The following is a 13123-nucleotide window of genomic DNA, read 5'->3' as shown; positions in this document are numbered from 1 at the left end:
TCCGCTATGCTTTGATTATGCTTTTTCTGTTTACCCTTTTATTTTTATTTAATAAACAAGTGTGATTTAATTGTACTTCTGTCTCGGTCTGATTCAAGGTTTTTGACAGAAGGCGAAGGCCATGAATTCAGAAGAAACAATCAATCCACTTGTTGGTAATATTTTTTCCAGATTGGATGAGCAAGATCACTGCATGGATCAGTTTGCCATGGCGTTACAAACGCTCCTGAGTCGCACGGCTCACATGGAATCCTCCACGGTGGCTGCTCCGGTACAACCTGAGTGGCAGGCCGTCCCTGCTGCTGCCCCAGTCTCTGTGCAGGCACCCGCCCCGAATATTACCTCTATAAGAGGTATGTCTGGTTCCGCTTCCCCAGCGATTTGGGGGTGATCCAGTTCAATGTAGAGGGTTTCTCAATCAGGTTGAGATATACTTCGAGATACTGCCCCAGGCGTTTCCCACGGACAGAAGCAAAGTAGGTTTTGTGATAACTTTGCTTTCTGAGAGAGCCTTGGCCAGGCCTAACCCTCTATGGGAGACGCAAAAACCTGTTGTCTTGAGTTACCCTGAGTTTGTGGCCTCCTTTAAAAGGGTATTTGACGTTGCCAAGTGCCTCATGTCCATCAAACAGAGTACGAAGAAATGTTGCCGACTACACCACTGAAGTCCGTACTCTGGCAGCAGAGGTTGCTTGGAACAATGAGGCCCTCTTGGCTGCTTTTTCTCATGTTCTCTCAGATTCCATAAAGGATGAGATTGCAGCCCGAGATATACCCACTGAGCTGGAGAGCTTGATTTCGTTTGCCATCCTCCAGACTCAGAGAAAGACTTTCTCTTAAGGAGCGCTTGCAGAAGCCTCCTGTACGTTTGCCTCCGAGCTTTGTAGTCCCACCCATGCCTCCCTCACCTCCCATGCCTCCTGGTACCGAGTCGGTCATTGAAGATGAACCCATGCACCTGGGCTTCACACGTCTCTCACTCAGAATAACCACTCTTCCTAGCCACTGTTTTACTAGAAGAGACAGGTGCAGCCTCCATGTCTATGGTGGTCATTTTGTTAAAAAGGGAAACTGCCAGTTTCACAGTGGGGGCAGGCCTTAAAGTGGTTGTAACTGTAAATTAAAAAAGAAACAAACAGGTTTATACTTGTCTGCTCCGTGCAATGGAATTGCACAGAATGGCTCCGAACCTCTTCTTCTCAGGTTCCCTGCTGGCACTCCTAGCTCCTCCCCTCCGCTGACTGCCCCCATAGAAAGACGTTTTCTATGGGGGCACTCGTGCAGGCTTGCTCCTGTGTTTTTCTAGCTGTGTCTATTGAGAGTAGAACTTGGCCCTGCCCCCCACTCCCTTGTCACTGGCTTTGATGGACAGCAGTGGAAGCCAATGGCCCTCACTGCCTTAGCAAAGCCAGGGAGATCAGAAAGTGAGGGAAGGAAAGAGTGTCAGACGTGGATTTGATTTGGATCAAATGAGGTAAGTATAGAGAGAGGATACTTAAACATTCTTACATTAATGCAAGCAATGCATTATGGTAAAAATGTTAAGGCTTTATAACCACTTTAACAAATCCTCTTCAAACGGTTACAAGGCTGGAGGTTCAACACCCAAACTCCCGGAAAGTCTGTATGGTGATCTCCACATCCTCCCTTAATTCTGTGGCAGAAGCTACTCTTCGGAGATCATCCAGGTAACCCACGATTGCGATCCTTTGTTGTCTTAGCAACGCTAGAATTGGGGCTAGCACCTTGGTGAAGACCCCTGGCACTGTCGCTAGGCCAAAGGGGAGAGCTACAAATTGGTAGTGCTCATCCCCGACTGCAAATCGTAGAAACCTCTGATGTCTGACTCATATGGGGACATGCAAGTATGCATTCTTGATGTCCAAAGGCGCCAAGAAATCCCCCTGATGGAGTGCAGCGACCACAGAACAAACCGATTCCATCCTGAACCTTCGCACCTTCACGAAGCAGCAACAGATTCCAAATGCAAATAGCACACTTGAAATGAACTCTGGACCTTTTATCTGCTCCTTGTAAATGGGATAATGAGGGCTTACATACCTGGCCATGGAACAGCTGAGCAGCCAATTGTCCCATTACTTTTGGTCCCTTAAAAAGTGGGAGGCACATATACAAACTGTTGTAATTATTACACCGTTCACCTGATTTGGATGTAAATACCCTCAAATTAATGCTGAAAGTCTGCAGTTAAAGCACATCTTGTTAATTTCAAATACATTGTGGTGGTGTATAGAGCCAAAAAGATTTGAATTGTGTCGATGTCCCAATATTTATGGACCTGACTGTATGTCAAGCTCTTTCAAATATAGCTCTTTGCCCACAGAGAGGGCTCTGCGTGCCAGCTGTGGCACGCGTGCCATAGGTTCACCATCGCTGTCCTAGGCTGTCCTTTTTCTTGTTTGCCAGTGTGCCCAATCTGTTGGCAGTGTTATAACCTGAAGGTAAAAGACTTTCTGTGCTCCTCAATGGACGAGAAAGAAATACGTTATTAGATTACCTCAATAAACGTTTAGTGTAGAGGTACAAAGGCATAGCTGTACTTCCCAAGTGTGTTAACCCAATTACCTCTGTGTCATGGTTATGCAATAGAGTTTGTCTGCTTACCTGTCTGCATGTGTTCATTTCTAGAGACCAGCCGAGCCTCACCTGACTGCTTTTATAATCCATCCTCTGGCATGACTCCACCCTAGCTCCTATCAGACAACTCTATATTAACCTGTGCACTGCAGCCCAACCCTGCTGATCAATCTTTGTGTGTTAGCTTCCTGCCGTGTGCTCTGCTACTGTTTTCCGTTACCGACTTTGGCGTGTTTTGACTATCCATGTTTGCCTGTGATCCTGACCTTTTGGCGTGTACCCGACTATTCTTGTCTGCTTGTGGCCCCGACCTTGGCTTTGTCCCTCACCATCCCTATCCTCCTGTTGCCTACTGTGGGTGTGAGCTGGGGGACCCTGGGGGTCGCGACCTGGAGGCAGTTGCAGCCAAATCCATCCTCACCACCAGAGGCGCTGGTGAACACCTGCTGGCTCTTAGACTCCGCGCCCCAGAGAATCTTACGCTCTAACCCCAGTGGGATCTGTCCCCCGTCTGCAGCAGTCAGCCGTAGGGTCCACAACCTTGCGGTGCACTCCTAAACCCTACGGTGTGCATCTGTCACCTGGGCTCTAGGTGACCTGACACTCTGCTCTCTTCCCAGTGGAAAGGAATAAAGGTAAAAATCTTACTAATTATACAATCTCTACTGAGCCTTGGTATATGGGTGAAGATTTTTTCTTCTTAGCATCCAACCTTTGAAAATAATGAACACTGAAGAAATCCCCTTCATCGGGATTCTTTCCTGGCAGAGCTTAGATATTTTGGGACAAGAAATAATGAATACGGAGATCCTTATTTGGGTATGTGGAGCTTTATTGTGACAAGCAGAGAAAAGGCTGTGGATTCTGCTCTGTCAATCAGCATACAGGTGACATTACACGATTTAACTGTTGGACATAATTGCTTGTGGCGGGAGAAACCCATGTGCAACATCCACACGCAGTTTCGTACAGGAAACTTGTCCAGGGTTCAAGTGCTTTTATACAAAAGCTGGTGGTGATGTCGATGAGGAAATTCCTGTCATATGTCATAGATAAACTAGCAAATCATTTAGTCTATTTTGTAATAAAATAGATTACATGTATAAAGACTATTGAAGACTGAAATCTATAGTACAAATGGGTGATGGAGAAAATACATGGACAGCGTTCTTTTCCTGTTTTCTTTAAAAGCAATCCAAAGGAAGGACTGTGGCTGGACATTAATCACGCACATAGTTCATGGGATGTATGTAAAAATAGGCAGTGAGATCCTTAAAGCATGCGAAATGCTATTGTGGCAATAAAAGGTTCTTTCCTCTCCAAACTAAAAAAAAAAAAAAACAACTACGATTGTGCAGTGCATGATGGGAGACTTTGGTTCATGCAAGTTATGCTCTGAAAGTGGTTGCTGATACTTCAGTCTGAATGTCCCGATAAAAACACCTGATTCCAGTTCGCTGCTCTCAGCCATTTTCTTTCCACAATACCAAATGGATACTGTGATCAGGCATACTTGTGGCAAAGACCAAGCCAACGTCATTAACACCATCCAGGCCATTCAGCCATGCCATTTCTCCGGCCAAGAAGCTGGAGCCCCTCTTGGACTTCCTATACTCTGGCAGGGGCCAGCGGCTGATCACTTTCTCAGTCCGTAAGTCTATGATGTACAAGTGGTGGTTGTCAAACAAAAGAGCAAAAATGTCACCAAAGCCGAGAAGGGAGAGACTGGTGGAGTCTGGCATTTTTATAACTCTAAAAGAAACAAACATCATTATAATATATATATATTAAAGCAGGCAAACATTTCAGTGTTTGGTTGACGCTGGACAGCCAAACGCCACAGTTTCTTACATCAATGAGGGATCCATCGGTTAGATCTCTGCTTTGAGTTCCTGGGTCTTCACACCTAACACACTATTATGAGGGCTCCCAGCCTGTTTGGCGAGAATGCAACATAAATAGTAGAATCCATTTCAGGAACTAAAACACAGAAATCTCCCCGCTGGGGTTTCTAAGAAAGCAGCAAGCAGCAGCCCAACAGACTCCAGCTATAAGTGACTTAACACTGACCACCTGATAATTGTTAAGCCTACTATAATGAGGCTGTATGATTAGCATTAATTTGCCATGGTGTGACAGCTGCACTTCTTGGATTCCCCTGACAAATTTTTGTACACATTATTTCACAATGTGCGTTTACTTTGTATATATTAGTACAGAAATAAGACATTTGATGTGTTCACACAAAATGTAACATTGATTTATGGTTGTTTTAAAATTGTTTTCTTCGACAGAGATTGAGGAGTGGTGCAATAGCCTGTGGCAGCCAAATTTCAGTTTACTGAAATCACATTGCAAAAGCAGTATTAAACCCAAAACCAAAAATATAATATATTGCAGCTCACAATCATTAGATGCAGTGGTTGTAATAGGTTTATTTTTTAAGCTTTTCCCCTTTGTTTTTACCCGATGATCTGACCAGTAACACATCTCCTGTACTAGAGTGCCCCTACTCTGAATAAAGGAGCACAAGGGGCATATTTGGACAGCAGTATTGCCAGTCTGGGGAGAGGGGAGTGTTAGAAACTGACCTCCAACTAATTATTTTTATTTGCAACAATTCTATTATTTTTTGTGGAAAAGATTTTACATAAGTAATTAGAAGCTGATTATTTTGAAGCAGTAGGAAACTGGAAATAAAGGAATAATAAAAATATCAAAGAAATTTTTTTCCCCTGCAATTTTTTTTTTATAACGTGCCAGAAGTCTGCCAAGCAAAATAGGTGAGTTGGAAGCTCTGGTGCATCAGGAGAGCTATGATGTAATCGGTATTGCTGAAACTTGGCTTCATTCCTCACATGACTGGGCTATTAATATTCCTGGCTATGCACTCTTTCGGAAAGACAGACTAAAAAGGAAAGATGGAGGGGTCTGTCTGTATGTGAGAAGTGATCTCAAAGCGAGTGAGAAAGAGGACCTGGTGGACGGAGAGCGTTATGAGTCTGAAGCAATAGGAGTGGAACTGAATACAAATGTGAGTAGTTCAAAGTTAATCATTGGAGTTTGTTATAGACTACCCAATGTTAACGAGGAGGTGGAGACTCAGCTCCTTGCACAGATAGAAAGGGCTGCAAGGGCTGGGACAGTGATAATGGGGGATTTTAACTACCCAGAAATTGACTGGAGTAATGACACTGCTGGGACAGTTAAAGGGCAAAAATGTATAAACCTATTACAGGACAATTTTATGGCCCAGTTTATTGAGGCCCCAACTAGGAATGATGCTCTGTTGGACCTGGTAATCTCAAACCATGCAGAGTGTATTACTAATGTTCAGATAAAGGAACACCTGGGTAGCAGTGCCCTTAACATGATTTCATTTGAAGTAAGCAAAAATCACATACGGGAAAGATAAAAACACTTAATTTCAAGAGAGAAAATTTTCCAAGGATGAGGGCTGCTCTCAAGGACCTAGACTGGGAGAGAATATTGGCATCAATGGGCACAGAACAGAAATTGGAATTTTTCAAAAAGACTCTTTGTGATCTCACTGCAAAGTATATTCCCATGGGCAATAAGTTTAAAAGGCTAAAAATAAAACCTATGTGGCTCACAGTCAAAGTTAAAAAAAAGCTATAAACTATAAGAAGAGAGCTTTTAAAAAATATAAACATGAAGGAACACTAGTGTCATTTAAATGTTACAAAGAATATAACCGAATATGTAAAAAGGAAATCAAGGATGCAAAAATTCAAAACGAAAGACAGATGGCAAAAGATAGTAGGACAAACCCCAAAAAATTCTTCAAATATATTAATAGTAAAAAGGTCAAGTCTGAGCATGTAGGCCCTTTACAAAATAATCTGGAGTGGGTGACCGGGGACAACGAGAAGGCTAATTTATTAAATACGTTCTTCAGCTCTGTGTATACAAAGGAGCACGGGGGAGCTCATGTCCATAATGGTGGTGGTAGTGACACAGCACCAAATCCACAATGGCTCAAAAGTGATATGGCCCAGAAATATTTGGACAGAATAAAGGTGGATAAAACACCTGCACCTGATGGCATCCACTCACACATTCTAAAAGAATTGAGCTCTGTAATTTCAAAGCCATTGTATCTAATTTTTAGGGACTCATTAATGACAGGAATAGTACCACTGGATTGGCGCAGGGCCAATGTGGTGCCTATATTTAAAAAGGGAACTAAGTATTAACCAAGTAACTACAGGCTTGTTAGTTTAACTTCTATAGTTGGGAAGATACTGGAGAGATTAATAAAAGACCACATAGACGAGTTCTTGCAGGAAAAAAATATTTTAAGCAACCGACAGCATGGATTCATGAAAGACAGAAGTTGTCAGACAAAACCTGATTTATTTTTATGAGGAGGTAAGTAAAACCTTGATCAGAGAGGTGGTGGTGGACATGGTTTACTTGGATTTTGCAAAAGCGTTCGATACAGTTCTGCACACACGGCTCATGTGTAAGGTAGTCTACAGGTTTGGAAATATCAGTTTGTAAATGGATAGAAAACTGGCTAAAAGACAGAATTCAGAGAGTAGTGGTTAATGATTCTTACTCTGAATGGTCTAAGGTTATCAGTGGTGTACCCCAAGGTTCAGTGCTGGGACCCTTACTTTTTAATATCTTTATAAATGATATTGGGTCTGGGATCAAAAGTAACATTTCCGTCTTTGCAGATGACACCAAGCTATGCAGTGGAATAACGTCCTTACAGGATGTCTCCAATTTACAAGCCGACCTCAATGCTCTGTCTAATTGGGCGACTATGTGGCAGATGAAGTTTAATGTTGAGAAATGTAAAGTTATGCACTTGGGGGCTAAGAATATACATGCATCATACATCTTAGGGGGGGGAGTACAACTGGGGGGATCTAAAGTGGAGAAGGATCTGCGGGTTTTGGTAGATCATAATCTCAATAATAGCATGCAATGCCAAGTTGCGGTTTCCAAAGCGAGCAAAGTCCTTTCCTGTATTAAGAGAGGTATGGACTCCAGAGAGAGAGAGAGATACCATTTTGCCCCTGTTCAAATCATTAATAAAGACCTCATCTGGAATATGCAGTTGAGTTATGGGCACCAGTTCTCAAAAAGGATATCAGGGAACTGTAGAAAGTGCAGAGAAGGGCAATCAAACTGATAAGAGGCATGGAGGAGCTCAGCTATGAGGAAAGATTAGAGGAACTGAATTTATTCACTCTTGATAAGAGGAGATTAAGGGGGGATATGATCAACATGTACAAATATATAAGGGGTCCATATAGTGAACTTGGTTTTTAGTTATTCACTTTACAGTCAACAAAGAGGACAAGGGGGCACTCTTTACATCTAGAGGAAAAGAGATTTCATCTCCAAATACGGAAAGGTTTCTTCACAGTAAGAGCTGTGAAAATGTGGAACAGACTCCCAGCAGAGGTGGTTCTGGCCAGCTCAGTAGATTGTTTTAAGAAAGGCCTGGATTATTTCCCAAGTGTACATAATATAACTGGGTACTAACATTTATAGGTAAAGTTGATCCGGGGAAAATCCGATTGCCTCTCGGGGGATCAGTAAGGATTTTTTTCCCCTGCTTTAGCAAATTGGATCATGCGCTGCTGTTTTTTTCTTTTGCCTTCCTCTGGATCAATTGTGGGTATAGAATTGGGTATATGGGATTGTATGATATTATTTTTTTTTTTATGGTTGAACTGGATGGACTTGTGTCTTTTTTCAACCTAACTATGTAACTATATGTAACTATGTAAGTATGGATCCCATATTGGCACATTATGTGAAATTTACCTTAAAACTAAGCCCTCCAGGGGCGCACTGTCACTGCTTCACGCAGTCTTCCTTCCAGGTTCTCAGGCTCTGATCCTTTGAATGGCTGAGCCATGATTATGTCACTTCAGCGCATGCACGTGGGATTCACTGTTTACAGCACAGAGCACATGAGCTGGTGATGTCACCAGCTGCTACACAAGTAAATATCCCCTAAACGGTGCATGTTTAGGAGGTAATTACAGTACCTACAGGTAAGCCTTTTTATAGGCTAACCTGTAGGTAAAACATTAACAAATTGACTTTACTACCACTTTAACCACTTCAGCCCCAGAAGATTTTACCCCCTTCCTGACCAGAGCACTTTTTACAATTTGGCACTGCGTCGCTTTAACTGACAATTGCGCGGTCATACAATGCTGTACCCAAATTAAATTTGCATCCATTTTTCCCCCACAAATAGAGCTTTCTTTTGGTGGTATATGATCACCTCTGTGGTTTTTCATTTTTGCGCTATAAACAAAAAAATTGTGACAATTTAAAAAAAAAAAAAAAAAAAAAACAATATTTTTTACTTTTTGCTATAATAAATATCCCAAAAAATGTTTTTAAAAAACAAAATTTCTTCATCAGATTAGGCCAATATATATTATTTTACATATTATTGGTAAAAAAAAAAAGGGAAAAAGCGTATATTGATTGGTTTGCGCAAAAGTTATAGCATCTACAAACTATGGGAAAGATTTATGCCATTTTTATTTTTTTTATTTTTTTTACTGGTAATGGCGGTGATCTTAAATTTTTAGGGATACTGCGACGGACAGATCGGACACATTTTTGGGACCATTAACATGTATACATTGATCAGTGCTATAAATATGCACTGATTACTGTGTAAATGTCACTGGTAGGGACGGGCTTAACATTAGGGGGCGATCAAGTGGTTAAATATGTGTTCCCTCAGTGTGTTCTAACTGTGAGGGGGATAGGACTGACTGGGGGAGGAGACATATCGTTGTTCCTACTTAGAAGAAACAAACGCTATGTCTCCTCTTCCCTGACAGAATAGGGATTTGTGTGTTTACACACACAAATCCCCATGCTGGCTCTCATGCATGCGATCGTGCGTGGCCAACGTCAATGTGGAAAAAGTGAATCGCTGTGAATACTTCCCGGATGCAACGTATCACATATGAACAGAATTGAAAAGACTTCTATTTACCTTAAAATGTCATAGCTAGCAAAGTCCCATTGGTAGAGTCCTAATGCTGAGCTGCATACAATATATTTGCCATCGAAGTGGAGGCGTGGCTGCAGTGAAATGCTGCGGTCATCTGACACATACAGTGTCTTCAAGCATTTGCAGTTGATTTCTCTGCCAATAGGCCAAATCTGCAACACAAACATAATATAAACCTGAACATAACCTCTATAGTCAGTATACAGAAAAAAAATAGAAGCTTTGTGACCAAATCAGTCACACATTTCTGAAATATGCTGTGTAAGTAAGTGGATATTAGATTGTGTAGAGTTAAAGTGGAGGTCCACCCTAAAGTGGACCTTCCGCTCATTGGAATCCTCCCCCCCTCCGGCGCCACAATTGGCACCTTTCAGGGGGGAGGGGGGTGCAGTTACCTGGATAATCCAGGTAACTGCACCCACTTCCGGGATAGCTCTCTGCGGAAAGGGGCGTAGATCTACGCCCCTTTTCGAAAGTCCCCCCGCTGCCTGCTGGGAAACACACAGATCCCAGAGACAGCGGGTCCATCCTTATTGCGCAGCGCGACTCGCGCATGCGCAGTAGGGAACCGGGAAATGAAGCCGAAAGGCTCCACTTCCTGATTCCCATACCCAAGATGGCGGCGGCAGCACCCGAGAGACGATCGAGAGATCGGCTTCGGGTGCCGACATCGCGGGCGCGCTGGGCGGGTAAGTGTCCTTATTTTAAAAGTCAGCAGCTGCAGTATTTGTAGCTGCTGGCTTTTAAAAAAAAAAAACGACGGAACTCCCGGCGGACTCCCGCTTTAATGGAACCTTCATACAGCACAGACAAGCATTTTACCACCAAGTCTCTTTGTGCGTGGGACCGCCTTACAAAGGATGGCAGATGAGTAGATTTTAGATGTTTGCCATAAATATATGGCATGGTTGGAGTGCAACCACCTTATAAAATCATGTGCTGGATAAAAAAAAAAGTGTATAATATGATTTCATTTTTTTTCACAACAGTTTTTGTTATGGAAAATATACAGTACAAAAAAATTATTTCAAGAAAAAAACGAATTGAATTAGGCTCGGTTCACACCAGACGCGGCACGACTTGCCGCGCCGTGACCTCAGCGGCGACTTGCAAAACGACTTCTGTATAGAAGTCAATGCAAGTCGCCCGAGGTCGCCGCAAAAGTAGTACAGGAACCTTTTTTCTAAGTCGGAGCGACTCGAGTCGCTCCTATTAGAACGGTTCCGTAGTACAGAACGGGGGCGACTTGTCAGGTCGCGGCGCGGCAAGTCGTGCCGCGTCTGGTGTGAACCGAGCCTTAAACTACTTGTGCATTTGATAAGGCATATAAATACAATAACATTAGAGCCTAACGTCAGGATAGGTTGTTATTAGGGCTGCAACTAACGATTATATTCATAATCGATTAGTTGGCCGATTATTGTTTCGATTAATCGAATAATCGGTTAATAACCATAAAAAAAAATGTAATTTTGCTGCGATTTGCATTTTTACATATTTTTTTGCCCAATTTGTGGGCAGATTAAAAACACAAATTGTCGCAAAAATGCATTATTACATGCTTCTCCATTGAAGTATATTGAGCCAAAAAAACAAAAAAGCACCGTTTTGCGTTAAAAAAATTCCTTATCTTTTCTAAATACGTAGCGGCTGAAAAAAAATCATGGATGTGAACGTGTCCCATAGAAAACCATGTAAATGAACTGTAGTGCGTTTCTGCAAAAAGCACCAAAAAACACAGAGGTGTGACCCAGGCCTGAGATGTTTAGTAACATAATGGGGTTAAAAAAACTAAAATTAGTACAAAAAGAGCAAATAGTCGCTACTGTAAGGGGTTCATTTTTTACTATGGGACAGTGAAAGTCAAATATTTACAGTAGCGATTTGCTCATTTTGTACTATAAAGGGCTAATTTTAGATTTTTTTAACCCCATTATGTTAGTGGCCGATTAATCGATTATGAAAATAGTAATCGATTAATTTCATAATCGATTAGTTGTCGATTAAATCGATTAGTTGTTTCAGCCCTAGTTGTTATATCTCTTTGTGACATGGCAGGATATTTTACTTTATTTCCTGTCTCTGTTTCAGCCTTGGTCTGTTTCTTCCCCCCCCCCCCCCCCCCCATTGGCGGTTATCGTTTTAGCCCATCAGGCGGGTCTGATTGGCCATTGTATCTAGTTTTCCTTTTTGCACTTTTTGCACCGATGACAAACCCTCCTACCTCAGCTAAACATGTTTTGTACATACTTGCCATTGCCTCCCCACCCCCCCCTTTTTTTCTTTTTGATTCTTCAAATACCCTCCTTATTATTTACTTGTTTGGGCTTTACCCAGTTATTTGTGGTTTATTGTCAGATGTTGGACACATGCTGCCTTCCTTGGCTTCAAGCAATAATGGCTCCTTTGCTGGCAGCTTGATTTGATCTGTAATATTTCTCATGATTTTTAGACCCCTTTCACACCAGGGTGTTTTACAGGCGCTATAGCGTTAGAAATAGCGCCTGCAATCCGCCCTAAAGAAGCTGCACCATTGTATGTAGTGTGAAAGCCCCGAGGGCTTTCACACTACAGCGGTGCGCTGGCAGGACGTCAGAAAAAAGTCCTGCCAGCAGCTTCTTTGGAGCGGTGAAGGAGCGGTGTGTTTACCGCTTCTCCACCGCTGCTCCCCATTGAAATCAATGGGGCAGCGCTGTAACACTGCCGGCAAAACGCTGCTATTGCGGCGTATTGCCAGCGGTTTTAACCCTTTTGTGGCCGCTAGCAGGGGGTAAAAGCGCCCCGCTAGCATCCGAAATGCGCCGCAAATCCGGCGGTAAAACGCCGCTAAAAATAGCGAAGTTTTACCGCCGACGCAATGGGCGGTGTGGTGTGAAAGGGGTCTTACAGCACATTATGATTGACATATTCGTGTACTGTATATGCCCAAAAAATTTTATTTATTTATTTTTTTTTAGGAAAAAAAAATTTTTTCCCCCCCCTCGCACCTGTTATGAAGCACTCTAAAACAAAAATGCTTTCTCTAAGCTTTAAAAAGAAAACAACAATCATACAGTTACAAGCAATTTATGAATCACACAATAGACAAACATAACTCCAGTGAGTGACACAAAGGGGTGAATTGCCCATAGTGATCAGGATGCTGGTGCCATTTCTCTAGTGCAGGTTAGACACTGGAAAGAGACTGCTTTCTAGTTGTTATTAGGGCTGAAACAACTGATCGATTAATCAACAACTAATAGATTATGAAAAAAAAAGATTACTATTTTCATAATCGATTAATCAGCCAGTGACATAATGGGGTTAAAAAAAAAAATAGCCCTTTAGGGCCGGTTCACACAGCGAGGCGAGGCGAGGCGACACGGCTCGCCTCGCCTCGCTCCCGCAAGTCGCCCCCATTCAGTACTATGGAACCGTTCTGAGAGGAGCGACTGGAGTCGCTCCGACTCAGAAAAAAGGTTCCTGTACTACTTCGGGGCGACTTCGGGGGCGACTTGCATT

At 42.6% G+C, this 13123-nt stretch overlaps 1 protein-coding gene across 3 annotated transcripts in view; it reads right to left on the bottom strand.

Moving 5' to 3' along the window:
* Positions 1-3409: 3409 nt before the first annotated feature.
* The window catches only part of LOC143981378 (F-box/WD repeat-containing protein 2), a 43126-nt gene continuing 33412 nt past the window's right edge, over positions 3410-13123 (bottom strand). For 2 of the 3 annotated variants that reach the window (XM_077479193.1, XM_077479194.1), the window contains exons 7-8: positions 9605-9774; positions 3410-4350 (exon numbers count right to left, since the gene is read on the bottom strand). In XM_077479193.1, the coding sequence (XP_077335319.1) occupies positions 4062-4350; positions 9605-9774 (459 nt within the window). In that variant the 3' untranslated portion in view covers positions 3410-4061. Of the gene's footprint in view, positions 4351-4449; positions 4533-9604; positions 9775-13123 lie in introns of all 3 variants that reach the window. The other variant, XR_013274304.1, reaches the window with a different exon arrangement.

Source organism: Lithobates pipiens, unplaced genomic scaffold, assembly GCF_037356315.1.
Source record: "Lithobates pipiens isolate NorthernLeopardFrog02 unplaced genomic scaffold, aLitPip1_a1.2 Scaffold_140, whole genome shotgun sequence".
Lineage (NCBI taxonomy): Eukaryota > Metazoa > Chordata > Amphibia > Anura > Ranidae > Lithobates > Lithobates pipiens.
Note: the sequence above shows the minus strand (reverse complement) of the source record. Positions and strands in the feature narration are given on the sequence as shown.